Source organism: Peromyscus eremicus, chromosome 4 (genome assembly GCF_949786415.1).
Source record: "Peromyscus eremicus chromosome 4, PerEre_H2_v1, whole genome shotgun sequence".
NCBI classification, from domain to species: Eukaryota; Metazoa; Chordata; class Mammalia; order Rodentia; family Cricetidae; genus Peromyscus; species Peromyscus eremicus.
In genome coordinates, this window is record NC_081419.1 from 95,091,640 (window position 1) to 95,119,511 (window position 27,872).

Here is a 27,872-nt window from a genome sequence, read left to right on the forward strand (position 1 = left end):
CTAGACAGACATGAGTCACCACGTTCACCCTAAAAAACTTCTCCAGTGGGAACTGGTTTACTTTTCGTTTTTTTCTTGAGAATCTCATAAATGATAGAAACAGAGATAGTTTATTAAAGAAGAAAAAAACCACCCCCAAGAATGGGAGAGTGCCAGTGAGTCAGGACAGGCCTGAAACTCAAAAGCCCTGACCTTTAAAGATTCAACACAAGGAAGGTCTCCCCTAACCGGACTATGCTGTAAAGCAGCTAACGTCTTCACATGTGATTAAAAGAACTGCTCACGTCTTACAACTGATGGAAAGCCATCTAACTAAAAACATAAGGTGGAGTATAGCAGGGCATGCCTGTTATCCCAGCACTCAGGAAGCTTAGGTATGAGAATTGCCCTAAGTTCGAGGCTAGCCTGGGCTACAGAGTAAGTACTGGGCCAGCCAGGGCTAAAATAATACGACTCTGTGACAAATAGAAAAAGAAATTTCTATACTGTGATGCTGTGCATTAATAATCTATGAGTTAGACCCCCCCCAAAAAAAGGCCAGCCTGGTCTACAGAGCAAGTTCCAGGACAATCACGGCTGTTACACAGAGAAACTCTGTCTCAAAAAACAAAAACAGAAAACAAAAAACCAAACAAACAAAAATCTATGAGTTGATTTGTGACATAACTACCAGGTAGGATGACATTCCATCAAGCAAACCAACAAAGGTTACAGCTACGTCTTAAAAACAGACCCAGTGTCTCTGGTCCTTAGTAACCTATGAATGTAACCACCACCGTAGCTTTTTACACATCAGCTATCTGTGAACGGGAATCTGTTAACGCAGCTGGAGCAGAGATCTCCTGCACAGACAGTTGTGTGGAGGACTGCCACACTGCCAACAGTGACCAGCGACCGTAAGAGGAGGGACTCAGACTGGTGGCCTCTCTCTGCTCTTCCCTACTCTCTCCCATCTACCCCCTCTTTTCAGTCCCAATCTCCCTTTCCTTGAACAACTTGAGTGTTTTTTCATACTTTAGCACGTATTTTTTTTTTTTTAATCACTAAAACTATCAAGGCTGAGGTGTAGCTCAGCAGGTCAAGGCGAAGCCGCCTCGTTCCCAGCACCACATAAACTCTTCTTGATGCATACAAGCAGTGTCAGAACATGGAAGTGGAGACAGGGGGATCAAAAGTCCAGTGTCAGCCTCAGCTACACAGGAGTCCAGGGCCAGCCTGGGCTATAAGAGACCTTGTTTTTAAAAACAACAAAAGGTCTATAAGCCGGGTGGGCAGAGCTGTGGCTGAAGTCAACAGCACAGCTGCTTTGGGGTTACAGAGACCCCTGTCACAAAAAAGACAAACAGAAGGAAACACAACAAAGGAGGCAAAGAAAAAAATATCTAAAGGAAAAAAATAAGTGTCCTAATTTTGGTAAGAAATCTGACGAACTTAGTTTGGGCCAGCCTGGTATACATAGTGAGCTCCAGGACAGCCAGAGCTATAGAGTAAGACCCTGTCTCAAAAAGAAAAGAAAACGAAACAGAAAAAGCGAGATCCAGGACAGGACTCAATTGTTTATTTCATTTTGTGTTTTGTAGTACTAGACATTGAACCTTCATGCCTTAGATACACTGGTCAAGTACTGCAACATTATGCTCCATCCCCAGCCCCAACGCATCCACTTATACCTTTTATTCTGTTTGTTTGCTTGTTTATTTATTTTTGAATTAATGTCTCACATAGCCCAGGATAGCTCACTTACTCGCTGGCTTGATTAAAATTTAACATTACATTTCATTTGCTTGTGTGCATATATTGGGGGAGGGGGTGCCTCGAATGGGCCATGGCACATATATGGAGGGCAAGAACAACTTACAGGAAATGTGGGTCCCCAGAATGGAACTCAGATCACCAGGCTTGGGATGTAGGCACCTTTACCCACTAAACCATCTTACCAGCCCATTATTTATTTAATTTTTGAGACAGAATCTCATGAAGCCCAGGCTAGCCTCAAACTGCCTCTGCAGCCAAGTATGACCTTGGCCTTCGGATCTCCTGTCTCCACCTCCTAGGTGCTGGGATTACAGATACAGCCACCACACCGAAGTGACCCAGAGCTTCATGTCGGGCAGGCTTTATCAATAAGCTACATTCCCAGCCCTCATTCTGTCTTTTGACACTGAAGCATCATTAACTTTTCACATTCCTCTTTAGTTAATCCTCCTAAGTTTTAGCAACTAAACAACTGTATTCTATGTTACTGTTTGTTTTGCAATAAGGGGACCAAACTAAGGCCTTAGAAAATCAAGGCAAGCTCCCTACCAATTAGCTACACCTCCAACTCATCCATAAGCTATATTTTATGGGGTTTGTTTGTTTGTTTGTTTTTTGTTTTTTGTTTTTTTTTTTTGGTTTTTCGAGACAGGGTTTCTCTGTGTAGCTTTAGAGACTATCTTGGAACTTGCTCTGTAGACCAGGCTGGCCTCGAATTCACAGAGCTCTGCCTGCCTCTGCCTTCTAAGTGCTAGGATTAAAGGTGTGCGCCACCACCACCCAGCATAAGCTATATTTTAAACATATAATAGTTCTTCTGTTTCTTTTGCATCCGAACCTATTAGTCTTCATGTTCTAATTTTCCTTTTCTAAATATTTGTTTTTAAGTCCCGTCCCCAGTTATGGATGCAGACTCCAGCTGCTCTGAGGGTGGCGGGCTGTGTCACTGCTTCTTCTGAGCTGGATACTGGACTGTCTTAGTCCCAGAGGCTTTCTCTTTGTCTTTTTTAACAATGTACTTATTTTATTTTATGTACATGGGTGTTTTGCCTGCATGTATGTCTGTCTGAGGATGTCAGATCTTGGGAGTTACAGACAGTTGTGAGCTGCCATGTGAGCGCTGGGAATTGAACCCTGGTCCTCTGGGAGAGCGGTGTTCTCAACCTCTGAGCCATCTCTCCAGCCCCCCATAGGCTTTTTCATACATGGTCTATGACATAAACAAATCAGGCCTATCCTTAACTACAACTCCTCAATCTCGTGTGTGTGTGTGTGTGTGTGTGTGTGTGTGTGTGTGTGTGTGCGTGTGTGTGTGTGTGTGTGTGGGTGTGTGTGTGCGTGTGGGTGTGGGTGTGTGTGCGTGTGTGTGTGTGTGTGTGTGCGCGTGTGTGTGTGTGGGGGTGTGTGTGTGTGTGTGTGTGTGTGTGTGTGTGTGTGTGTGGGTGTGTGTATGGGTGTTGTGCCTCATATATGTCTGTGCACCATGTGTGGGGTCTGGTGTCTGCAGAGGCCAGAAAAGGGCATCAGATCCACTAAAGCTAGAGTTACAGGAGTTTGTAGGTGTGGGAAACCAAATTCTGGTCCTCTGGAAGAGCAGTAAGCATCCTCAACCACTGAGCCATGTCTCCAGCTCTAACTTTTCATTTCTTAAGCTTTCAGAAATACAATTTTCCAACCATTATTTTCATTGCTTTTTTTCTGTTAATAAATTGCTGCATAGATGTGCGACAAATACATATATGCAGGCAAAACACCCATACACGTAAAACTGTCTTTTCAAGACAACTAGATCGTCTTCTTTCCTTTTCCTTCCCTCCCCATCCCCTCCAGTGCCGGATACTGAATTCAAGGCTCACCACCAACCTAAACCTAAACCTACATCCCAACCCTAAAGGAGAGTCACCTCCTAAGAAGAAAAGGAGGAGCTCACTCACTCTCAGGATGCCTCCCTGCTGCAGGGGCAGCCCCTTACTTCTCCACCAAATGGAGGAGGGCGCCAGGGAAAAGGAAGAGGACGGAAGGAGAAGGGACTGCTGGGGAGGGAAAGAGGAAGTCAAAGGAAGGGAGGAGTTAAGGGAAAAGGGAAGGAGGAGAGTGGAAGGGAACGGGATGGGTTAGGAAAGGAAGGAAGGGGGTGGAGGGAGAGGCAAGGAAGAGAGAAAGAATAATTTTCCAGCATTTCAATAATCCAGACTAATATTAGTAAAATAAATTTTAATATGGCAGTGTCTATGACAAAAAAATAATTCATCCTGGCAACTAACTGCATAAGCTGTTATAGTACTCAGAAGAATAGTATCCAAGAATACTATTGCCATAACAACTAATATTTCAGTATCTTGGAATAATCTTTTACATACAACTATAAAAAGTAATTAAAAGGTATTCCTGGCAGGCAGGGTGGCAGACAGCCATGGAGACAGGAAAACAGAACATTCGAAGGCATGGCACTATAAACCTTGTCAAAAGCCCATGACTAGGGAGATGGCAGCCACAGCTGGGGACCTGTTATGTTAGCTGCCAAGCTGTCAACAGGTGTATGTTGCTCTCAACTGTGGCCAGAAAAGCTACTTTTTGCAATGGGCAACAGTTACGGCAGTCTCCTGTCTAGTCCAAGTAACAGGGAGAAGGGAGCGTGAGTGTTCAGCTGGGTTGAATCATCTCCATCAACCTCCCCAATCCAAGGCTCTGCAGCAGGACAGGCGGAAGGAATGTAAAAGCTGGGGGATGAGGGAGAAGCTGTGAAATGCTGACCTCTGGACACGGCGTGGCTGTTACACAGATCAACTTGTGGGGCACCTGCGGTCACCTGCACTGGACCTACACAAGATCAAGCCAATCAAAATCCCCACACAAATGGGGAAGAGACTATTAGCAGTTGATGGCTGCTGAGGAGGGCTCTTCTGTGCGGATACAGCCACAGGTAGGCTACACGTTCCACTGGATGTCTCACAGCCTTGCACATACGGGTAACACTGATTGGACTGGGGGAGGGGAGGTTAGTAACACACCAATAAAAGAAGGACATGAAGTTGGGAGAGTAATGGGGTCAGGAGCACCAGGAGACGTTTGGAGGAAGGTAATGGTGGATGCATAAAATCAAAATACACTGTATAAATCTATGAAATTTCCAAATAATAAATTTAAAATATTGTTTTAAAGTAAAATTGTTAAATATCTGGAAAAAGAAAATGTGAGGCTAGTCTGAACTGTAACAATGAAACCTTGAACCAAAAAAGACAAAGATAGGTAGGTAGGTAGACAGACAGACAGAGACAGAGACAGACAGACAGATAAGACAGATAGAAAAAGAAAGAAGGCCAGGTGGTGGTGGCACACGCCATTAATCCCAGCATTCAGGAGGCAGAGGCAGGTGGATCTCTGTGAGTTCGAGGCCAGCCTGGTCTACAGAGTGAAATCCAAGACAGGAACCAAAACTGCACAGAGAAACCCTGTCTCGAAAAATCAAAAACAAAAACAAAAGAAAGAAAGAAAGAAAGGAAGGAAGGAAGGAAGGAAGGAAGGAAGGAAGGAAGGAATCACTGTACTTGTGGCACTACACAAATACGTTAGCTATGGAAGTACAGCTCACTGGTGGTACCTGTATAGCTCACATGAGGCTAACCACGGGGTGGCAGGGGAGCCTCAAGGGCAGGACCTAAGTAGAAAACAATGAACTGGTACAATTCCTAACTGCACATATTGACTACTCCTGAATTACGGTGCTGATAAACCTCAAATGCTCTCTGGTCACACAAATAATTACCACTATGAAATGAAACTACAACCACCAATCTCAAAATTTCCCAAGTATTATCCCCTCAGACTAACGCTAACACAGTGTGCAGCGAGCTCTACCACCTTCCCTTCCACTCGGGAACCTGGCTGGATAGCTCAAAATGAATCTGCCATCACTCACCACTAGAACTTTCACAGAAACTTTGGGAGGCGCAGGCAGGGGCCTTCACAAGCTGCTGGGACGCTCCCTCTGACCCCAGCTGCTTGGCATCAGCCACTTTCGCATCTACAGTCACTGAGCTCTCTTTCTCTTGAAGCTGGGGCTGCTGCATCTCCTGGTCGGGTCTGGGAGGTTCGTCTCTCCCTGAAGGCAAAGGAGGCTGTGGAGAGTCTTCCTCTACAGAGTCCTTTCCTGTGCTCTCTGCGTTCACATCTTGGTCACACTCTTCCTTCTTTTCCTCCACAGCATTGACTGTGTTTTCAGCGTGAGGACTCATCTCTGGAGGCACGTCCTCCCAGGACTGGGAATCTGAGCATTTGTCCACTCCCTCCAAAGGTTCGCAGGGAGCAGCAGCTCTTGGTGAGGGCTCCTTCACGTCAACGATAACAACACTGGAGTCCTCGGAAGTGGCTTCTTCCCAGGTTTCTGGCTCCTTATGCTCTAACTCCTGGTCAAGTACTGGCAGCTTCTGGGGGGAGTCAACACTAATCACACTGGTTTCAACTTCCATAGCTTCTGGGCATTCCTCCTTGGGGAGTTCCTTCTGAAGACACAATGCCTGGGACTGAGTTTCAGTCAGAGAAAGATGCAGGGGGATACTGTCCATCGTTTCTTCCTTGGGCTCCTCTCTGTGACTTCCACAGGGAGTCTCGGGGACTTCTTCTACCTCAGATCCCGAAAACCCCTCCTCTGGGTGCTGTTCTTTAATCTCCATAGCTTCCTCCTGATCCAAGACACTAGAAAGTGCCTCGGACCGAGCAGCTGGAGACGGAACCGCCTGACTTCCGGAATCACAAGTGAGATCAATGCAAACATCTTCAGCAACAGTTTCTTCTCTGCCTTTACTCTCGGTGGCTACAACACCAAGGTCACCAAGGTCACCTCTGTTCTCTGTGTCACCCCCTTTTGTCTTGCCACTGTTCTGATTCATCTCTGCTCGGTCATCTCGAGCTAGATTCATCGAGAGAGTATCACTTTCAGCAGGAAGTTTAGAATTGGTAACTGGAGACAACGGTTCTGTATCCTCAATCTGTGTGTTTTCTCCATCTCCCTCAATCCTGGGAGAACCCACGCTCTCCTCCATCTTTGAGGACTGACTATAGTCACTTGTAGAAAGCATCAGTTTGCAAGACTCCCCTGTCAAGGAGAGCCCAAGGTCGGCAGTGAAATTCTTTGGTTCACTCTCTGAAGTCTTGGAACACTCAACCATCAAAGATGAGCTCTGCAGAATGCCACCTTTCTTCCCATCATCTGGTCGCTCTTCCAAACTTGGTGATGGAATGAAAATGTCCTAAGGAAGGATAAAAAAGTCAAGTATCAGTTGTCCATATCATGTTTCTTTTATATCTAACCTTTGGATTCACCTACATTTCTAAATCAATTATTCAAAAATTAAAGAACTCTAGCTAGGCTGTAATTCCAGAATGCCAAACCTCACGACCTGTCTTTCAACTACACGGTCACTCTGTTCAGTGTCTTTCTTATACAAATCTCTGGCAAAAAAATAAGCATAGTCCAAAACAAAAACCTAAAAGTACAAGCTTATTAAGCACAAGAATATTCAAACTTAACTTCACCATCAAGCTACCAAAATCATGTCATATATACTGGACCCCTGATATGTTTACAGGGGTCTCACAAAGTAAGACTATGTATTCATTCCGCTTTACACGCCACTATGTACATTCATAAGGCAGGTGTTAAAATGCAGATACAAGAGCATTAGTCAGCAGAGAAACGTGATTAAAACCACGATGAAATGCCACTATATGCCACAAAAATGGCTAAGGTTCTAAAACCTCAAAACCAAGCACCAACAACTACATGGAACAACTCTCCATCCTCAGGCAGAGCTGGGAAGGAAGGCAAAACAGTAGCCACAGTAGTGCAGCGCCTCCTAAAGTTAGACATGCGCTTCCACATGACTCCCAGCTGCCCTGTGCGCTGCTAATGTCTGACTAGCTCAGCTGGAGAAGTGCTTGCCTAACATACACAAAGTCGGCCAACCTTTAATCCCAGCACTCCAGAGGCAGAGGCAGGAGAATCTCTGTGAGTTGTGAGGTCTACATAGAAAGTGCCAGGACAGTTAGAACTACATAGAGAAGCCTTGTCTCTAAAAAATCCACCACCAACAACAAAAAATTCAAAACCTACACAAGCCCTAGGCACCGTGGAACATGTCAGTAATCCCAGAGCTTGGGAGACAGAGGAGATGAGACTGCTGTAATTCTAGGTCAGCTTGATCTACATAGTGAGTTTCAGGCCATCCAGGGCTACAAAGGGAGATCCTTTCTTAACATGCACATGCACATACTAGGCTGAGGCATGCATCTTTAATCTCAGCACTTGGAAGGAAAAGACAAGTGGATCTCTATGGGTTCAAGGCCAGCCTAGTCTACATAGATCCAGGCCAGCCAAGACCACACAGTAAGAATTTGTCTCAGCCAAACGAACCGAAACACATGAAATATGAACCAATGGCTGAGGGGTCACCAACTGGATCAGGCCCTCTGAGTGGGTGAGACAGTTGATTGGCCTGATCTGTTTGGGAGGCATCCAGGCAGTGGCACCGGGTCCTGTGCTCATTGCATGAGTCGGCTGTTTGAAACCTGGGGCCTATGCAGGGTCCCTTGGCTCGGCCTGGGAGGAGGGGACTGGACCTACCTGGACTGAGTCCACCAGGTTGATCTCAGTCTGTGGGGAAGGCTTTGCCCTGGAGGAGATTGGAATAGGGGGCGGACTGGGGGGAAGGTGAGGGGGGCGGGAGGGGGAAGAACAAGGGAATCTGTGGCTGATATATAGAACTGAATTGTATTGCAAAATAAAAATTAAAAAAAAAGAATTTGTCTCAAAAAAAAAAAAACAAAAAAATACGGTGCGTGCGTGCGTGCGTGCGTGCGTGCGTGCGCATATGCATTCGTACACAGCCTTCTTCCTAACACAAACACCATTATTTGGAGGCCAGAGGACAACTTCGGAGAATCAATTCTCTCTTTCCATTACTGCTCCATTGTTCTGGTGACCAAACTCAGGCTCTCAGGCTTCTGTAGCAAATACCCACCAACCACCAAGCCATCCTGATGCCCCAAATTTCTGTTTTTCTTTTTTTTTTTCTTTGAAGGGGTGGGGGTAGGGTAAGGGTTAAAATAGGAACTCAGTGTAGCCCAGGCTGGCCTTGAATGCCTGCTCTTCCTGCCTCTACCACCCATGTGCTGTAATTATAGGCATGGGCCTCCATACTTTGCTTTAAATCAACCCATTTATTTATTCAGTTGGTTGGTTGGTTGGTTGGTTGGTTTTTCAAGACAGAGTTTCTCTGTGTAGCTTTGGATTTTATCCTGGAACTCACTTTGTAGACCAGGCTGGCCTCGAACTCACAGAGATCTGCCTGCCTGTGCCTCCTGAGTGCTGGGATTAAAGGCATGCACCACTTCCACTACCACCAGGCTCAACATCCATTTTAGTTATTTCTGAAACCCTGATAAGCAATGGTAAAAGCATTTTTTAACATGCATAATTCTCAAGAAAAAGAACAAAGGACTACACACACACACACACACACACACACACACACACACACACACACACTCTGGAAGAGTGGCAATCCACTTGGTAGACAAGTGAAAGGTAATTACGAGGACAAATCAGAGAAGACCAAGAAGTTACCAGGGTAGTACAAACACACCACACCCATTCCCCCTCCCAAAGGACTTACTGAGGACTTGGCAGTAGTGTCAGATAATTCTAAAAGTGATGGTAAGGGTGCTGCTAGAGCAGGAGGAGGGCCGCCTGGAAGTCACTTCAGAAGCAGTTCAACTCCCATACCCTCTTTCCCTGCCCCGCCTCTACTCGAGAAAATAAACACAATGCCCTGGACTGGAGGACGGAGGCACAGGCATGGGAGTCCATTCCTGAAGACAGACTGAGTGGAACCTATCCGTGTCTCACCGCCTTCACTCCACACCTTCTTCCTCCAAAGGACTTCTGGACAATAACAACCAGCCCTGACCCAGCAGACAGGGAATTAGACTTTTCTGGGGAATATGACCAAGCCAGATGACCAGGATTCTAACACTAGGGCACTCCTGACGAAATGTCCCAGCAGATCACACTCAGTGAGGACCGCAACAGGAAGCCCAGCTATGGCCTCACAACTACTAATCCAGAGTTCTGGTTTTTCACTCTTAAATCAGCAAATAGGAGAAAGCTCTTATTTAAAAGACAGCAAGGGACAGAGGTGGAGAGATGGCTCAGCAATTAAGAGCACTGACTGCTCTTCCAGAGGACCTGAGTTCAATTCCTAGCACCCACATGACAGCTCATAACTGTCTGTAACTCCAGTTTCAAGGGATTTGACACCTTCATACAGATATATATGTAGTCAAAACAACAATGTAAATAAATCAAAAATAAATATGAATGAATGAATGAATGAATAAGACAGCAACAGACAGAAAGATGGCTCATTAGGCATGGTGGTCTGAATAGGAATGGCAGCCCCCATAGAGTCTACATTTAAATGCATAGTTGCCAAGGAGTGGCACTATTTGAAAGGATTAGAAGGTTTAGGAGGTGTGGCCTTGGAGGAAGTGTGTTACTGGGGGTGGAATTTCAGGTTTTAATGAGGTTTTAAAAGCCCATGCCAAGCCTGATCTCTCCCCCCACCACCCTTCCTGCAGATCAGGATGCAGCACTTAGCTACTGCTGCTCCAGTGCCTGCCTGCATGCTGCCATGCTCCCCATCATGGTGATAAAGGACTACACCTCTGAAACTGTAAGCAAGCCCCCAATTAAATGTTTTCTGTAATAATAATAGACATCGTCATAGTGTCTCTTCACAGCAACAGAACAGTGACTAAGATAGAAGGTAAAGGCACTTGCTTGTCAAGTCTATTGACTGAGTTTGGTTCCCAGACCCACAAGAGAGAACCAATACATTCAAATTGTCCTCTGACCTCCACACATGTACTAAGCCATACACATGAGCACACACACACACACACACACACACACACACACACACAAAATCAAGTGAATTAAATGTAAAAGACACCAAAACCAAGTTGGGGACATAGTTCAGTTGGAAGAGTTCATGTCTAGCAAGCACAAAGCTCTGGATTCCAGCCTTAGTATTAATACTACTATTCAACAAGCTGGGTGTTGATGGCGCACGCCTTTAATCCCAGCACTTGGGAGGCAGAGGCAGGTGGGTCTCTTCTCTGAGTTGGAGGCCAGCCTGGCCTACATAGTGAGTTCCAGGACAGCCATAGCTACATAGTGAGACCCTGTCTCCAAACAACAAACAAACAAAAGAAACAACCACTCCACAAAACTGTGTGATAGAGGACTGCCTGCAATCCACCACTCAGGAGACAGAGGCAGGAGGATTGGAAGTTCCATATCATCCTCAGTTACATAGTGAGTAGCTTGTGATACCACGTGACCCTACCTCAAAAACAAAAGGGGGGGGGAAGGACAGAATTGATCTTTGGTATAACCTACTGGTAAAGCACACGCGTTTCATTCACCAGGCCTAAGGTATGGTTCCCCAACAATAAACAAGCACAGCATGGTGACACATGCCTGTAATCCCAAAAGCTAGGAGACCAAGGTTGGAGGACAAGTCCGAAGCTAGCCTGGGTTACAAAGCATGATTCTGTCTGAGTGGCAGAGTCGTCATTTGTACAGCATACTTGAGACTCTGGGTTGAACTCCTTAGCAGCACTTAAATAAATACATGATTAGAGCCTACTTAGAACAGTGACTCTTCTGGGAAAGAGAAGACTTTCAAAATAATTACTATCATTAAAGAGAAATACACACATGAAACAAGACAAAAATTATTCAGAGGAAAAAAGACTGCAAGAATTAAAAACAAAAGCAGAGAAATTAGTAACTCCGAGGATTAAAATAGATGACGCCCAGCAATTGTACCCACAGTTTACATAAGAGAACGAAACATTCTCACACAAGTCTGTGCATTAACCTTCATGGCAGCATGAATCAGAGACAAAAGGAGAAACAACCCCAGTATCCATCAACTGAACTGAAGAGTAAATGTCTTATATACACAACAGTATCAGTCACAATAAAACGGACTGAAATTCTGCTCCATGCAGTAACATGGATGAACCCTGAAATCACACTGCCATAGTTAGCTTCAGCTATCAACCTGACACAACCCAGACATCTGGGGGTGGGAAGTACAGACACTAGGACAAGAGAAAGCCTGCAGGATTACAATAAAAAAAAAAAAAAAAAAAAAAAACACGGTCACAGGACCCAAAGCAAGATCAGACTTGAAGGACCAGAAACACAAAATCAGGAGTGCAATGCCTTCAAAGTTGGCAAGGATCACCAATCAGCTATAATTCAATAGACTACAAAATATAAAATAAATAAGAAGGTGGAAAAAAGGCTCTAAGAAAATGTCCCCAAGCAGCATGAGGCACTAGGCCAGTGGTTCTCAACCTGTAATGGCCCCTTTCACAGGGGTCCCATACCAGATATCCTGTATATCATATATTTACATTATGAGTCATAACAGTAACAAAATTACAGGGGGTTTTTTGGTTTGTTTTTTTTTTTGGTTTTTTGAGACAGGATTTCTTTGTGTAGCTTTCGCTGCCCTGGAACTCACTCTATAGACCTGGCTGGTCTTGAACTCAGAGATCCACCTGCCTCTGCGTCCCGAGTGCTGGGATTAAAGGCGTGCACTACCACCCCAGCGCAAAATTACAATTATTAAGTAGCAACAAAAATAATGGTGTCCCTTCACAGCAATAGAAACCCTAAGACACTGTGCATCCTTAGGTTCAAATCCCTGAACCGCAAAGTAAGGAGGAAAAGCTCTGTGAGTTCGAGGCCAGCCTGGTCTACAAAGTGAGTTCCAGGACAGCCAGGAATGTTACACAGAGAAACTCTGTCTCAAAAAAAAAAAAAACCAAACAAAAAAAAAAAAAGAAAGGAGGAGAAGCAAAGGCATCAGCAGGCAACTTTCCCTACAACACTCACGTGAGAGAACTCAGGCTGGGATGGGATGGGAAGTGAGCCTGGGGTGAAGACAGGCGTGCTCTGAGACACCGGTGTCGACACTTGCGGGGACACAGCAGGCTGAGGTGGGAGGAGGGGCTTGTCTATCTCCAATGCTTCGTCATCCTGAAGTTTCTGGAAAGTCTCCCCTCCTTCTTCAGGCATCCCTGACATATCCATGGGCTCATCTGCTTCCACACAGGGAAAATGAATTAAGAAATTATCACTCACCAGAATTACTCATGCTCCAATACGAACAGTAATTGTTGCAGAAATTTCCATTCCTAAACACAGTGTCCTGATTTTCAACAAACTGACAGGATAGTAGGTTGTGTCCCACTACCTACCCGGGTGCACGTGCATGCGTGTGCACTCACATGGAGCTCAGAGGACGACTTTCAGAACATGGCTCCTTCCACTATGGGCTCCAGGGACAACACTCAGATTGGCAGGCTTTCCAGTCAAGCATTTTTAATCACCTCACCAGGCCACATCTATTTTTAGATACAGACTAAAATGGTGTTTCATCTGAGGATACCCACCCCACTCATAAGAAATGAAAATTATATCGTCTCCTCTAAACCCTCCCAGATTATCACAGCTCATTCTCACATCTTCTTTAGGAATAGCCAGATTCATTTTTCATGTGTTTGCATATGTGGTATGCATGTGAATGAATGTCTACATGTGTGTGGGTGCAAGCATGTGTGCACACGTTGGGGGTGTCTGTGGAGGCCCAAGTTGATGTCAAGAATCTTACTTGACTCCTAGTGTTGCTAAGCAGCTTTGCTCCATGGAACCCATCTACACCGGCTGCAGTCAGATTAACCAGCAGGCCACTATGCTCTCCTAGCGTCTACACGGTTCTAAGGATCCCACCAACTCCAGCAAGCACTCTGACTGGTGAGCCACCTCCCCAGCACTTAACACCGCCCAACTTAACGATTACATACTCTGCGCCAGGCCTGCAAAGGGAATGAATCTGTCCATCACTCCCAGTCAGTTATCTAATGTAGGAACTTCCTATAGGTGCAGTAAGTACAGCTAAGTACAGAGACTCACACCAGAGCAAACACAGAGCTACCCACGCCAATCAACACTGATTTATCTCAGAACCCCAACACAAAGCGCTCAGGGGAAACACACAGAGAGAGCATAAAACACTGTTTCTGGGGCTGGGGAGATGACTTGGAGGTTAAGAGCACAGACTACTGTTCTCTGAAAGGACTTAGGTTCGATTCTCAGCACTCACACGGCAGCTCACAGCCATCTGTAACTCCAATTCCAGGGGATCCAACACCCTATGCCTTAAAGGGTGCCAGGCATACAAGTGGTACACAAACATACATGTAAACAAAACACCCATACACATAAAATAAAATCTAAAAAACACTGTTTCTGCATAATAATCCACCTACCTTAAGGCTACCCAGCCTAGCTAGCTGTTTAATTCGTCAGGCTTTTGACTCCTAACCTACAACGTGATCCTAACCACACCAGTCATAAACTACTTACTCTATCTAGTTTTCTCCCCAGTTAACACTCATGTTACCTACTACCTACAATCCAAATTCAGTGCCCACCCTGGCTGCTTGCTTGGTCTCACCCTCACATGCCAATCTGATGAGATTTTAGGGTCCAGTGATACAAACTTTGATTTAATAATCTTAGATGACAAAACAGATCTAAAAAGCATTTGAAACTCCACAAACACTGATGCACATATTAAGCAAATGTGTTAAATACAACTGATGCAATGTTACATGGAAAAGAAGAAAGAAAATTGAATCAGATTATATAATGATATCAATTGCATAAAAATATTTTTTCGTATGTACAGAAAAAGTTCTGAAAAATACTAACTATAATTAAACTGGATTGTGGTCCCTCAGATGTTTTTTTTTATTTCCTTCATATTACTCTCCTATTATCTTTCCAAATTTTCTACAGTAGGCATTGATTATAAACATGAAGAAAAAGCATTTTTCATACAATCTTTTTTATATGTTCACATTACAGATAGAAGAAATTAAGAAATTAACTTAACAATCTGAGTAGGGTTTTTGTAGAATGAAATCTCACCATTTTACCTAAAGATGTCACCAATTACAAACTGCTAGAACGCTATTGGTCTCCCTCGGTACCTCCAACTGAGAAAACAGACAAGCAGGGAAGGAAGTGAGGCTAAGCCTGCCCGTGTGGTACTTCTCAATACTTACAGGACTCAGCAGCACAGACCTCAGGCTGTCACAGGAGAACACATGTCAGGTAAAAACAAAAATTTCAGAGGCAAGTGCCCGAGTTCAGATCCTAACCATATCACAAGTTATAAAATCTGGGATTCCATTTTCTCATGTGCAACACGGGGATAAATAAAAGTAACTACTAAAGATTTTTGTGCGGATTCTCTGGGGGCAAAAGACCCCCAGAAATATCTGAGTAAATGGAAAGCAGCTATGACAGCATTTGGCATAAACTAAGTGTTTAATAAGAATGTGAGTTATTACAGCCTTATCGGTGTGAATAAAAAGAATGCCAAGTATGTGTTACAAAGCTCAAATTCTATACTGGGGGGGGTGTCGGGAGGGGGGAGTGAGAAGATCTCTACTTGAAGGGCAGCCTGGGCCACAGAGCGAGACCTCTGTCTCAAATACAAAACAGAACAGAAGGAAAAGAAGAAACTGATAGAATTTACAGACGTTTACAAGTGGGCTGGGGTTTAGAAGCTCTGTGGGTAGAGTGCTGGCCTACCATGCTCAAAGCCCAAGATCAGACCCCCAACACCACCTAAATCAAGGCATAGTGGCACACATCTATAATTCCAACACTCAGGAGGTAAAAGCAGGGGGATTCAAACTTCAAGGGCATGCTCAGCTGCAGAGGGAATTTGAGGAGCTTGGGATACATGAGACCATCTCTGGGGGTGGGGGATACTAAGTCCTCAAAGGAGAAAGTAAATTAACATTGTTACCACCTCCTTCAAGCCAGCCTTTGATTATTTTAATAAAAGCAAAAATAAAGAGCCCAAGAAGCAACTGTTGGTTTTCTCTCACTAGAAACATATCAGCATGTTACTGGAAGGTACTAAGTAATTAATAACCAATCCAGTACTTCCGCATACTTACTTACTTGGGTTCAACTTTAAATACAAAAAAATTCTTACCAGAGCATTTCTGTCAAAATTAAAATAGTGGAAAGATCATAGAAGGACCTATGCTTTGAAAAGGCAAAGAGCTGAGACTGGTTTATCCTAGGCCATGGCCCGGAAGGAGGGAGGAGTCTCAGGAGCAGGGCTGCAAAGCGCAAAGCAGCGTGCGCAGCGTGCATTTGGTGAGGCAGGAGAGCGCTGCCCCCTCCCTCTCCTGGGCTGAGATGAACAGACACATCAAGACGCTCACCTTTTCTCCCTCCTTGCTCTGTGGGACTGCTAGGAACGATAAAAGGGGTAGGTCGGAAAGCGTCAGGGGAAGGAGCAACAAGATCTGAGGAATTCCTTTATGTAAAGAGAGAATCACAGGTTATTTGACTGCAGCCAAGGGTTTGACATTTGCTTTGACTTAACAAAAATACCCAACTCACACACTTAACAGCATATATACTCAATAGCATTTCTCCTGAACAGTACCTGAGACTCAGACATTCTCCAACACTGAGTGTTTTCAAGAGTAAGGGAAAAGGGAATGACTAGACACAAGGACATCATGATTAAGAAACAGGACAACCAAAAGCTGAAAACTAACTCACAGATCTGAGACATCAAAATTTTTACTTCATTTTTACATCATATGAAGAATGTGCACATTTTTATTTAAAAACAAAAACAAGCACAAAAGCAAAAAGCAAACCTTTGTCCTAACTACTATTGAGTGGGACGACCTGCTCTCTCTGCTACACTGGCAAGTGACAGAAATGCCAGGAAATGGAGGAGCAGATGCTTGCCTCTGATGTACTGCATTCCTAAATGACAAGGAATTGCGTTTCCTAGCCAAACCTTTAGCTACCACCATAAAGCCTCCAACGGAGATTACATGTATTACTTCAAACGGTTCACTAAGTTCTCACCCCAAAATTCCTAAGGCCTGGAGTCTAGCGTTTAGCTTTGAAAGGAATTCTGGTCTGAGAGGCATGCTGGCTCTCGAGGCCATTTCAGGCTTACTTACGTGGAAAGACTGTCCTGAACAAGGGGCCTCTGACCAGACAGCTGCAGGAGCTGCAGGGTGGTGGCGGGTGTAGGAACTGGAGAACACCCACCTTCCTCCCTTGAAGGAGTAGAACAACCATCAGAAGCTAGTGGGGGAGAAAAGTTAGAGTTGTATTTACTTCTCAGACTGACATCACGGAGTGGGGGACCCACTGAGTGCTGCAAAAACAGCAATACCCAGTCCTTTGGGGTGGTAGCACAACTCAATGGGACATCACCAGAATACAAATCGTGAGTCAACAGTAACCCCACCCCACACCCTGTTTCAGGGTTTTTAATAAAGAACTGGTTAAAAGAGCTCCTTGGTCCTTTCTACCATATCTAAGCTTAGAGACGATAATGGTTAGAAACACACTTCTGGGCATGTACGAAGTGCTTATCAGATATTCTATCACAGTAATGAGAAAAATAATCCCGGAAATTGGTACCAAGAATTGGGACCCAGCCTGTCATGGACCTGACTTGTGGATTCCAGGCCTTTGGAGGTGGTTTATATGAGAACTGTAGAAGAGTTTGAAGAAGTAGAACACAGTAAGCTGAGCTCAGTGGCCATTCTAGGTGAGAGTCTAAAAGACCAAAATGCAGCAAAAGTGAAGACAAGAAGCCTGGCTCTCAAACTTGTGGAGGGGACCAAGGACTCTGCTGGGAACTGAGCCACCATGATATAGTCTAGAGCTCAACTATGAGCCACCCGTGATATATTCTAGAGCTCAACTATGAGCCACCAGGATATATTCTAGAGCTCAACTATGAGCCACCAGGATATATTCTAGAGCTCAACTATGAGCCACCAGGATATATTCTAGAGCTCAACTATGAGCCACCAGGATATATTCTAGAGCTCAACTATGAGCCACCAGGATATATTCTAGAGCTCAACTATGAGCCACCAGGATATATTCTAGAGCTCAACTATGAGCCACCAGTGATATATTATGGCAAAGATCTGGCTGCATTGTAACCATGTCCTAAGAACTTGAAGCTGAATTTGTAAGTAATGGAATAGCTGGGTGTGGTGGCGCACGGCTTTACTCTCAGCACTTGAGAGGCAGAGGCAGGTAGATCTCTGTAAATTCAAGGCCAGCAAGTTCCAGGACAGCCAGGGCTACAAAGTTAAGACTCTGTCTCTAGGGAAGTGAAAAAAAGGAATGGACTAATTTGCTTGACAGAAGAAATTGCATGTCAGGAAAGCACTCTGCTCACTGTGTCCATTCATATCAACAGTAAGAGAACAAAGATACGAAAAATGTGTAGTGAGTTTAAAGTTGTGGACATAGTTCGGGGAAAGTATCTGTAACTCTTAAATCATGCCATTGAAGAGAAACCTCTTCATGCATTTCAGGGACAAAAGCAGGTAAGACCCACCGACTCACTTGAAAGGAGAAGAGCCTAGACAGACAATGCCACCACATGAGCTCCCTGCTGCAAAACGGCTGCCTAGGGAAGTGTTTCTCCAAGGGCACCCTCAAAGACACAGAGGCCACTGCAACCAAGAGGGACAGGCTATGTCTCAAGCCAGCAGAACTGGGGTATCATCCACATGGTACTGTTTTTGTAGACATGAAAGACGTCAAAGCAAGAGGGTCACTGAATCTGGCACCCAAGTTTCAGAAAGCTTCTGAGTCCAGGCATGTGTGGAGGGTTAGACTCCCTGCAACAAGGCTCTCCAAGACCATGCATGAGACCGGGAAAGTGAAGCCTACGCTGCAATAGAGAATCCAGGCATGTTAGAGAAGCCAAAGCCACAGGACATCTGCCAAGGAAAGCTACAGGGGAGCTAACCCAGAGAGAGGTCACCTCCACTGAAGGCGTCAGAGTGGGGGGGGGGGGGGGGGAGCATCCGAGGCTGCTGGAGCCCAGATGACTACGAAAAACCCAATCACATGGGTTTGTGTTTGCCCTGCAGGGTCTCAGTCTTGCTTTGCCGCATCCCTCCCTTTGGACTGGGAATACTGACATTATATATTTGAAGTATATAACCTATTTATTGGCTTTACAGGGGCTTGTGGTTAGGAGACACAGTCTCAGAAATACTTTGGATTTTCAAATGATACTGGGGTTATTATGGACTATGGGGACTTCTGAAACAACTAAATGCAGTTGCAGTATGAAACAAAAATGAGACTTTAGGGGATGGAGTAAAATGTTATGATCTAAAGTGATGTGCTGGTGTCAAGCTGACAAAGGGTGGAGCTGCCATGATTAATTTTGTCAACTAGGCTGCATTTAGAATCACCATGGAAACATACCTCTGAGTATGTCTATAAGGGTATTTCCAGAAAGGCTTAGCAGAGGAGAAAGCACCCTCCCTAAATGTAGGCAGCCTGAATTCCAACCTCATGGGCTAGGATCCCAGGCTGACTAAAAGGTAAGGGAGCTGCTGTCAGCTCTGCTTCCTGGGCATGGACACTGGGACCGGTTTCTCTCTGCCCTACAGAAATAGCCTCCCTGATATGGTGACTAGAACTCTCAACCTGTGAGACAAAAAAAAAAAAAAAAAAGCCAAAACCCCTCTTGTTGTTTTTAAAAAGTTACTCATTTATTTATTATATTTATGTGTATATGTGTATGCCTACAGGAGTTTATATCACTACACGCCTGTAGGAACCCATAAAGGCTAGAAGAAAGCATCATATCCCTGGAACTAGGATTACTGTTGATTGTGAGGGCCACGTGGGTGCTGGGAACTGAACCTCTGCAAAAGCAGTCAGTGCTCTTGACCACTGAGCCATCTCTCCAGCCCCAAAACCTTCCTTTCAGCTGTTTTTGTCAGATTTTTGGGTCACAGAATGATAAAAATAACTACTATAGAGAGGAAAAGCCAGAATCCTTATACCTCTGCTTGGCTGCTCTTCTTTCTTGTGAGGCTTCTACAATAAAACAGCAAGCGAGCCTTTTATTCCAAGGTCTACCTAAGGTGAAGTAAAGCTCATGCCATGATGCAGATGGGAGAAGTCAAAACAATGCGCATGACACCTGATGATATGAATGCAGCAATTTTCATGATTAGAACCTGAGCCTCCTCAAAGGAGACAGAAAATACTAAGCACTAATTGTAAAGTACATGAGCAGCCACAGCGACTTACATTATTAAGCTCTCTATTGGCCCTTTCTCCTTAGATGGAGAATACCAACGTAGACAGATTGGACCTCAACTCTATTATCCCTAAGGGTAAGGAAATGCCTGAAATGCACCCCGAGAGCTTTAGGGTACTGCTGATGTCTTACACACCAAGCACCACATGGACTCCAAAGGGCCACAGCCTTCTTCCCTCCCTGCTTTCACTGAAGCATTCCTGCTCTGAGACTGTGGAATGGGGAAAAGGACTCACAGGTGTGTGAAACCATTTCCATTCTACGCTAAGCTTTGTCCTTTCTTTTAGCCCTTAATTTGCCTTTTATGTCAACTAATAAATAGATAAGTAAACTGCTACCCAAGTGAGTAAGACAAACATCACAGTAAATGTGACAGAAGAAATGCCAACTCTGTCCATAAAACCAACTTTTACTAGATTCGCTACGATTTTCAAAACCTCAGTTTCTGAAAGAGTGAAATTTACATAAAATGTTGACTAGTAAATGTCCTCTCCTCCCTGACAGTAAAAAGCCCTCCTCACTGACTAGCTAGGAATATATTTTCCTTCCATATCATACCTACAAAAAGTGCTTCTTAACTCAAACAGCAGCCTCAGAACTAAAGTCAAACTTCAGGACAGTGAGAAGAGACACTGAGGGAACAGTCACCAGCCTACCTGTTTTGCCACTCTGCTCAAACAAGTCTTCCTGAGTTGAGGAGACCTCGGGCTCGGAGGACGGCTGACCCTGCAGCGCCCCTCCCAGAGCCTCTGGGGTGGGCACCTGTTCCTTTGTCTCCACAGCTGCCACAGAAGCTTGAGGACTGGAAGGCAGATCTTCTGACCTGTGAGATCCATGCCACCAAGGATGAAGACTGCTAAGTTCAAATGTTTCCCTCTTCCCACAAAAAGCTTCAACCTAACAACCCCAGCAATTCTAACAGCTCTAATCGCCCTGACCTTCTAAAAGTGAAATTCAACTGCAAAGTCCTCAGGCGTTTCAACGCCTGTCTCCATCGCCCCACAGCCATACCTCTTTTCAGATTTGTGTCTGTTCCAACACTTCTGACAAGTGCCTGAGTATTGCTACAATCGTCTTTATACAAAATTGATGTGGCTTTTCTCTTCACTGGTGCCACAAATATATTTATCTATTGCCTACCGACCTTTTCCAGGACTCCTTTACACATACTGCCCAACCAGGTAAAACTCACACTTTTGGCCCTTTCCCAAAGACTTTTACTTATTCTACTATACCCAAGGAAAAATGGAAAAGTAAGAATAATAGGAAAGCCAGGATTACATAATCCTTCAGCTGAAGCAGAAGGATTATGAGTTCAAGGCCAACCTGAGCTATATAGTAAGTCTGAAGAAAGCCTGGACTACAGAGTAAGACCTTGTTTAAATAATAATAATAAAGCCGGGCGGTGGTGGCGCACGCCTTTAATCTCAGCACTTGGGAGGCAGAGGCAGGAGGATCTCTGTGAGTTCGAGGCCAGCCTGGTCTCCAAAGCGAGTTCCAGGAAAGGCACAAAGCTACACAGAGAAACCCTGTCTCGAAAAACCAAAAAAATAATAATAATAATAATAATAATAATAATAATAATAATAATAAAATAACAACTTAACTGAAGTGAGAAGTTTCTAAAGAAAAGCCTTAGTTGAGCATGGTGGGATACATACCTACAATCCTCCCATTAAGAAAGTTGAGGCAGGAGGATTCTTTCAAGTTCAAGGCTAGGCTGGGCCACATAGCAAAACAGTCCATAAAAAACAAAAAGCCTAAAAAGCCATGACAATCACCTTTGCTGAGGACCCCATGCCCAACTTGCTATTGAAGGAAATAAGAAAAGAATACTGAATGTTTGCTCATCTCCCTTCAAATTGAAAGCATCCCAGTTTTCCTCTGCGACTAGATAGTCAATATAGTTTTGGATACAAGAATTACCCCAAACTGAGTGTATATCCCCATCCCTACCAAGCTAAGAGCCAGGAACACTCAGAAAGATCTCAGCATCTAGCTACACCATAAATTAACAGAAGGATGATACTTAACAACCCAAAGCAGTCTGGGTGCTCAAGAATACTAAAAGGTTTCCAGTATAATGTCCATCTATGTTTTATTCTTTCTTTCTTGTTTTGTTTTGGTTTTTGGTTTTTGGAGACAAGGTTTCTCTATGTAAACCTGGCTGTTCTAGAACTCACTCTGTAGACCAGGCTGGCCTCAAACTCACAGAGATCCATCTGCCTCTGCCTCCCAAGTCCTGGAATCAAAGGCATGTGCCACCACTGCCTGGCTCATTTACATCTGTATTAGCCCCAAAGATGCAAAATGGATCTCCTACAAATAGACAGTACCTCTGATTACCCAGACAGAGTGTCAACCAAAGATTAAGGATGATAGTTACAGAAGAAATAATGCACCTTTGTAACAGGCCTGAATTACGATAAGCGTACTCAGTAAGACTGCATAAGCAACCCAAATTTATAAATAATCAATATTTCTTTTTTTTCTTTTTTTTTTTTTTTTTTGAGACAGGGTTTCTCTCTGTAGCTTTGGAGCCTGTCCTGGACTAGCTCTGTAGACCAGGCTGGCCTCAAACTCACAGAGATCCGCCTGCCTCTGCCTCCCAAGTGCTGGGATTACAGGCGTGTGCTACCACCGCCCGGCTCCAATACTTCTATTGGACAAAAACAAGATGACAAATATCTATACAATGTGAGTAGGAATCAGCAATTTCTAATACTGTTTCTATAGTCAAAATGAAATTCCTATAGTCCCACAGTAAAATCCCACAGACACCTTTAGAGAGAGCACGGCTTACCTTTCAGGTGGTAGATTTTGCTCATCTACCACATGGATACCTTCATTGGGCTGTATTGTAACAGGGATGTCTTTGTTGGGTTGTTCTACCATGGAAGTATCTTCAGTGGACTGTTCTTCACATTTAACTGCTTAATATATATATATATAGGAAGAAGAAAAAAAGATACAAAGCAGATATTAAACTTTTCTAAGTATTCGAGACAGCCCCAAATGATTCTCAAAAAGTAAAAATCTTAATAGAAATGAGTCTAACTTTAAAATATCAAGAGCTATATAATAGAGGGACAATACCCCAATTAGACACCATCCACTATCAAATAAAACCCCCAGAAATGAGTTACCACTTTTTGAGTTGTTAGCTAATGGAGTCCCATAGACCGCCCAAAGATTACAGTCTATTGCCAATACTATCAGTTGTCCTCCAGAATTTGAGGATAAGATCCTATCGCTGAAGACACCACACACTTGAGTCACAGAACATGGAGAAATCTAGCTAGTACTCAACTAGAAGCTTCTTTCCTACTGGCTAGTATTCATAGTGCTAGAAGGTGCTATGGATGCTACTGAAGGAAAAAGTAATCATCAATCTCACCCCACCATGACCCTTTGAGTTACAACAACAACCAGCTTGAAAAGTTATGTCCAATGGTGTAATAGTGGCATAAATATGGGAGTAACCAACTACTTTATTAAAAATTGGATTTAAGGCCCATTTCACGAGATGGAACCCATACTTGACACTGTCAATGAAGCCAAAAACCTGAAGCTAGACAGGTCATGGGCCAGAGGGGAAAAAAATCTACTTCTATTACTCTCCTATACGGACACAGCAATAAAATGACTCCTAATGACATATCACTATCCAATAGATCAATGCATCAATCATTCCTCATCAAAGAAGCTTCTTCTAATAGTATATGGCAATTAACAGAGTAATCCACAATTGGTCAACATGCAGAGAATGAGAAGCTTCGGAATTCTCAGTCCTAAATGGGATATCAATATCTCACCTCTCCCTCTCCCCTCAAGGCTCAGGGATCTACACAGAAGAGCAGGTAAAAAAATTCTAACAGTCAGAAAAGACAGATGACTTCAAGGAAACTGTTTTCCAAACACAACAGGGAAAACATATATGAACTCACAGGGACTGTGAGAGCATACACAAGATCTGCACAAGGTCAAACCAGACAAAATCTTGGCATGGAGGGAGAAAGGTAAGCGTGAAGTTCCACCCCTAGGTAAGGAGCTATAGGCATCTGATAGCTCCTAGGAGAGGGAAAGTCAGTTTTGTTTAGTGGCATGACACCTAGTATATAAACCACCCTCCAGGGCAGGTCACATGTCCAAGAAGAGTCAGATAACACAAAGTGGACTGCACAGGTTTTGGTTTCTGTTTGTTTGTTTGTTTGTTTAAAAAGAGGGAGGAAGGGAGAAAACATGAAGTTGGGTGGGTAGGGCAGGGCCTGAGAGGAGTTGGGTAAATATAATCAGAGAATACTGTATGAAACTCTCAAAGAATAAAAATGTAACTTAAGCCAAGCGGCAGTGGCGCACGCCTTTAATCCAGCACTCAGGAGGAAGAGCCAGGCGGATCTCTGTGAGTTCGAGGCCAGCCTGGTCTACAGAACAAGATCCAGGACAGGTACCAAAACTACACAGAGAAACCCTGTCTCAGAAAAAAAAAAAAAAAAAAATGTAACTTAAATATATATATGTACATACAGACAGGCAGGTGCGCGCGCGCACACACACACACACACACACACACACACCCCTGGAGAAATGGTTCAGAGGTTAAGAGTGCTTGCTGTCCTTTCAGAGGATCAGAGTTCAAGTCGTAGCACCCATGTTGAGTAGCTTACAACCACCTCTAAGTCCAGCTCGCGCAGATCTGACACCCTCTTGCAGTCTCACAGACACCATACACATACACATAAATTCAATTTTTAAAATATATAGGTATTGGGGCTGGAGAGATGGCTCAGAGGTTAAGATCATTGCCTGTTCTTCCAGGGGTTCTGAGTTCAATTCCCAGCAACCACATGGTGGCTCACAACCATCTGTAATGAGATCTGGTGCCCTCTCTGGCCATACAGAGCACTGTATACATTAATATATATATGTGTGTGTGTGTGTGTGTGTGTGTGTGTGTATATATATTTAAAACTTATTGGAAAGTTGGGCATGGTCACACATGCCTTTAATCCCAGCACTCAGGAGGCAGAGGCAGGCAGATCTCTGAGTGCAAGGCCAGCCTAGTCTACATAGTGAGTTCCAGAACAGTGAAGGCTATAAAGAGAAATCCCACCTTATTGAGGGTGGTGATGCTGGAGACATCAAGTTTCGTTCCTAGCACCCACATAGTGGCTCACAACCATCTGTACTACAGTTCCAGGGAATCTGATGCCCTCTTCTGACCCCTGTGGGCCAAGCAAATATGTTGTACACATACATACATGAAAGCAAAGCACTCAGACACATAAAGTAAAAAAATAAAGCTAAAATTATTTCTGAATTATTTTTTCTAAACTTTTTTTTATTTCTATTTTATGTGGATTGGTGTTTTGCTATGTAACTGGAACTGGAGTCACAGACAGCTGTGAGCTGCCATGTGATGGGAATTGAACCCAGGTCCTCTGGAATAGCAGTCAGTGCTTCTTAACCACTGAGCCATCTCTCCAGCCTCCTATTTTTTCTAAACTTAAAGAGGAAGCTGGTGAATCTCTGAGTTCAAAACTATCTTGATCTACATAGCAAGATCCAGACCACCCAGAGTTACATGGTGATATTCAAACAAACTAAAAAAAAAAAAGAAAAAGAAAAAATACCTTGAGGGAAAAAAGACTTTTCCCTTGAGGGAAAAAAGAAACTGGTTCTAGAGGGAGAGGAAAAAACCTTATAAACAACGCCACCCGTGAGAAAACACATTTCATACCAGTGTTCGCATCCACATCAGACAGCTCGGTGGAACCCGAGTTGGCGGTAACCAACTGAACATGCTCTTGGTCAACATCATATGGCACTGTATGTTCCTCAACATCCTGGCTCTGGGACAGTTCCAGAACCCCAAAGCCCAACTGTGATGAAGCAGAATCTAGGTGAAAAAATCCAAGAAATTAGGTACCAGCCCACATTATCAATGTGCAAGCTGCTGTCTTACAGAGGATCACGTTTAAAACATTTATTTTTGCATTTATGTGTGTGTTTCTGTGCGTCACACACACACACACCAGAGCTGAAGTGGAGGTCAACTTGCAGGAGTCAGTTCTCTCCTTCAACTATGTGGATTCCAGAGACAGAACTCAGGCCATCAGGCTCAGCTGGCAAGTACCCTTACCTACTGAACTACCTTGCCAGCTCCAAGGATCACACTAAATGTTTCACACCAAAGCCTGGTCACACATAATTTTTACAAAACAATACCAATTAAAGGGGTGGGCATGGGCTCAATCCCAAGCACCATAAGAAAAGAAGGGGAAAAAAATCAGGAATAAAATTATCGGACTGGGTGTGGTAGCACAAACTTATAATACCAGCACTGGGAAAATAGAAGCAGGGGGCTCAGAAGTTCAGGGCCATCCTTAGCTACACAGTGAATTAAGGCCATCCTGGACTATGCAAGACATGCTGTAAAAACAGATTAATAAGTAAGTTTAAAATAAGGGGAGGGACCAGCTAAAAGGCCCAGAATGGCAAAGGCTCCTGCTGCTAAGCCTGGCATGACGACAACCTGAGTTTGATTTTCTGGAATCTATGTGGTGGAAGGAGAGAACCAACTCCCACAAGAGGGTTCTGACCTCCACATGGGGTGCCACAGAATGTGCACTGCATGCCCACACACACGCTTATCATTAAATTAATAAATAAAATGTAATTTTGTAAAGGGGGTAGTATATAATAAAGCAAAAAACATGGGTACCATAAAGCCTTATAAGCATTTAAAATGATAGACTGTCAATAATCTGTAGATACCCCAAAACCACACCCAAAGGTACTTGAAAAATAAAAGCAAAAGGAGAAAGGACCAAAACACAGAAAGGGAGCCAGTCAATGAATTAATTCATTTGTTTCTTTGTTTTGTGAGGTCTTGCTATAAAGCCACACCTGGCCTTGAACTTCTAATCCTCCTGCCTCAGCCTCCCTGAGTGCTAGAATTCTAGGCATACATCACCATGCCCAGCTTACTGTTATGTCTGGGGTCTTTAATATGTCCCAGAGGCATGGTTAAAGCTAGTCACTGCATGTGGTGACTATGAGGTGGTTGATTTTGAAGCAGGGTCTCACTCTGTAACCCAGGCTGGCTTCAAACGCAAGTAAATTCTTCTTGATTCCTAACTGCTAAGATGACAGGGGAGCACACCAGGGGCTGGCGCCTTTAAGAAGAGGCCTAGTGGGAGAAAACTAGGTCACTAGGGCTCAGGCTGCCTCATTCCCCTTCTCTCTCCCTTGCTTCCCAAATACTGTGCTCCATGGATGCCCAACCATGATATTCTGCTTGCCCCACACCCAAAGTAATGGGTGAAATTTCCAAAACTGTTTATTTTCAATCATGGCTTTGGAAAGCTGCTTAACAGAGAAAAGTAATCAAATTAAGTGAGACATCTTAAATTACTAGGCAAATTCCTTAGTGATTCTTAGCTTAATCATGAGACATCTATTACATGGTAAAGAGAAATTTAGCTACCTGTGTGTTCACAGTAAAGGGGCATGAGAAGAATCTACTATTCTGAAAGGGCACAGGCTACCTTCAGCACCAAGGGAGCACGCAGCAGCACCAGGAGCGTCTGCTCCCACCTCTTCGTTCTCCTCTTCCAGCTCTTCCTCCTTCTCCTCCTCTGGAAGAGAAGCAGCTTCTGCTGTCACTCCCAGAACACTGCAGCAGAAGAACACAATCATGTGATGTTCCCAGATAGAGGGAGGCTCTGCTCAAAGCACACTCAGTTTTGCTATGACTACCCTCACATACCAATTATCTTTCTTCTAGATTAGAAATATAAACAAACCCTCATGGCTTTAATGCTGCCT

The 27,872-nt window shown here is 44.1% G+C and overlaps 1 protein-coding gene across 3 annotated transcripts in view; it reads right to left on the bottom strand.

Annotated features, from left to right (window-relative positions):
* Positions 1-27,872, bottom strand: part of Tp53bp1 (tumor protein p53 binding protein 1) — a 74,951-nt gene that overhangs the window by 34,661 nt on the left and 12,418 nt on the right. For 2 of the 3 annotated variants that reach the window (XM_059261233.1, XM_059261231.1), the window contains exons 5-12: positions 27,593-27,720; positions 25,783-25,941; positions 22,846-22,975; positions 20,699-20,865; positions 16,906-17,032; positions 16,144-16,238; positions 12,728-12,933; positions 5,675-7,004 (exon numbers count right to left, since the gene is read on the bottom strand). In XM_059261233.1, coding sequence (XP_059117216.1) covers positions 5,675-7,004; positions 12,728-12,933; positions 16,144-16,238; positions 16,906-17,032; positions 20,699-20,865; positions 22,846-22,975; positions 25,783-25,941; positions 27,593-27,720 — 2,342 coding nt within the window. The remainder of the gene's footprint in view (positions 1-5,674; positions 7,005-12,727; positions 12,934-16,143; positions 16,239-16,905; positions 17,033-20,698; positions 20,866-22,845; positions 22,976-25,782; positions 25,942-27,592; positions 27,721-27,872) is intronic. The other variant, XM_059261232.1, reaches the window with a different exon arrangement.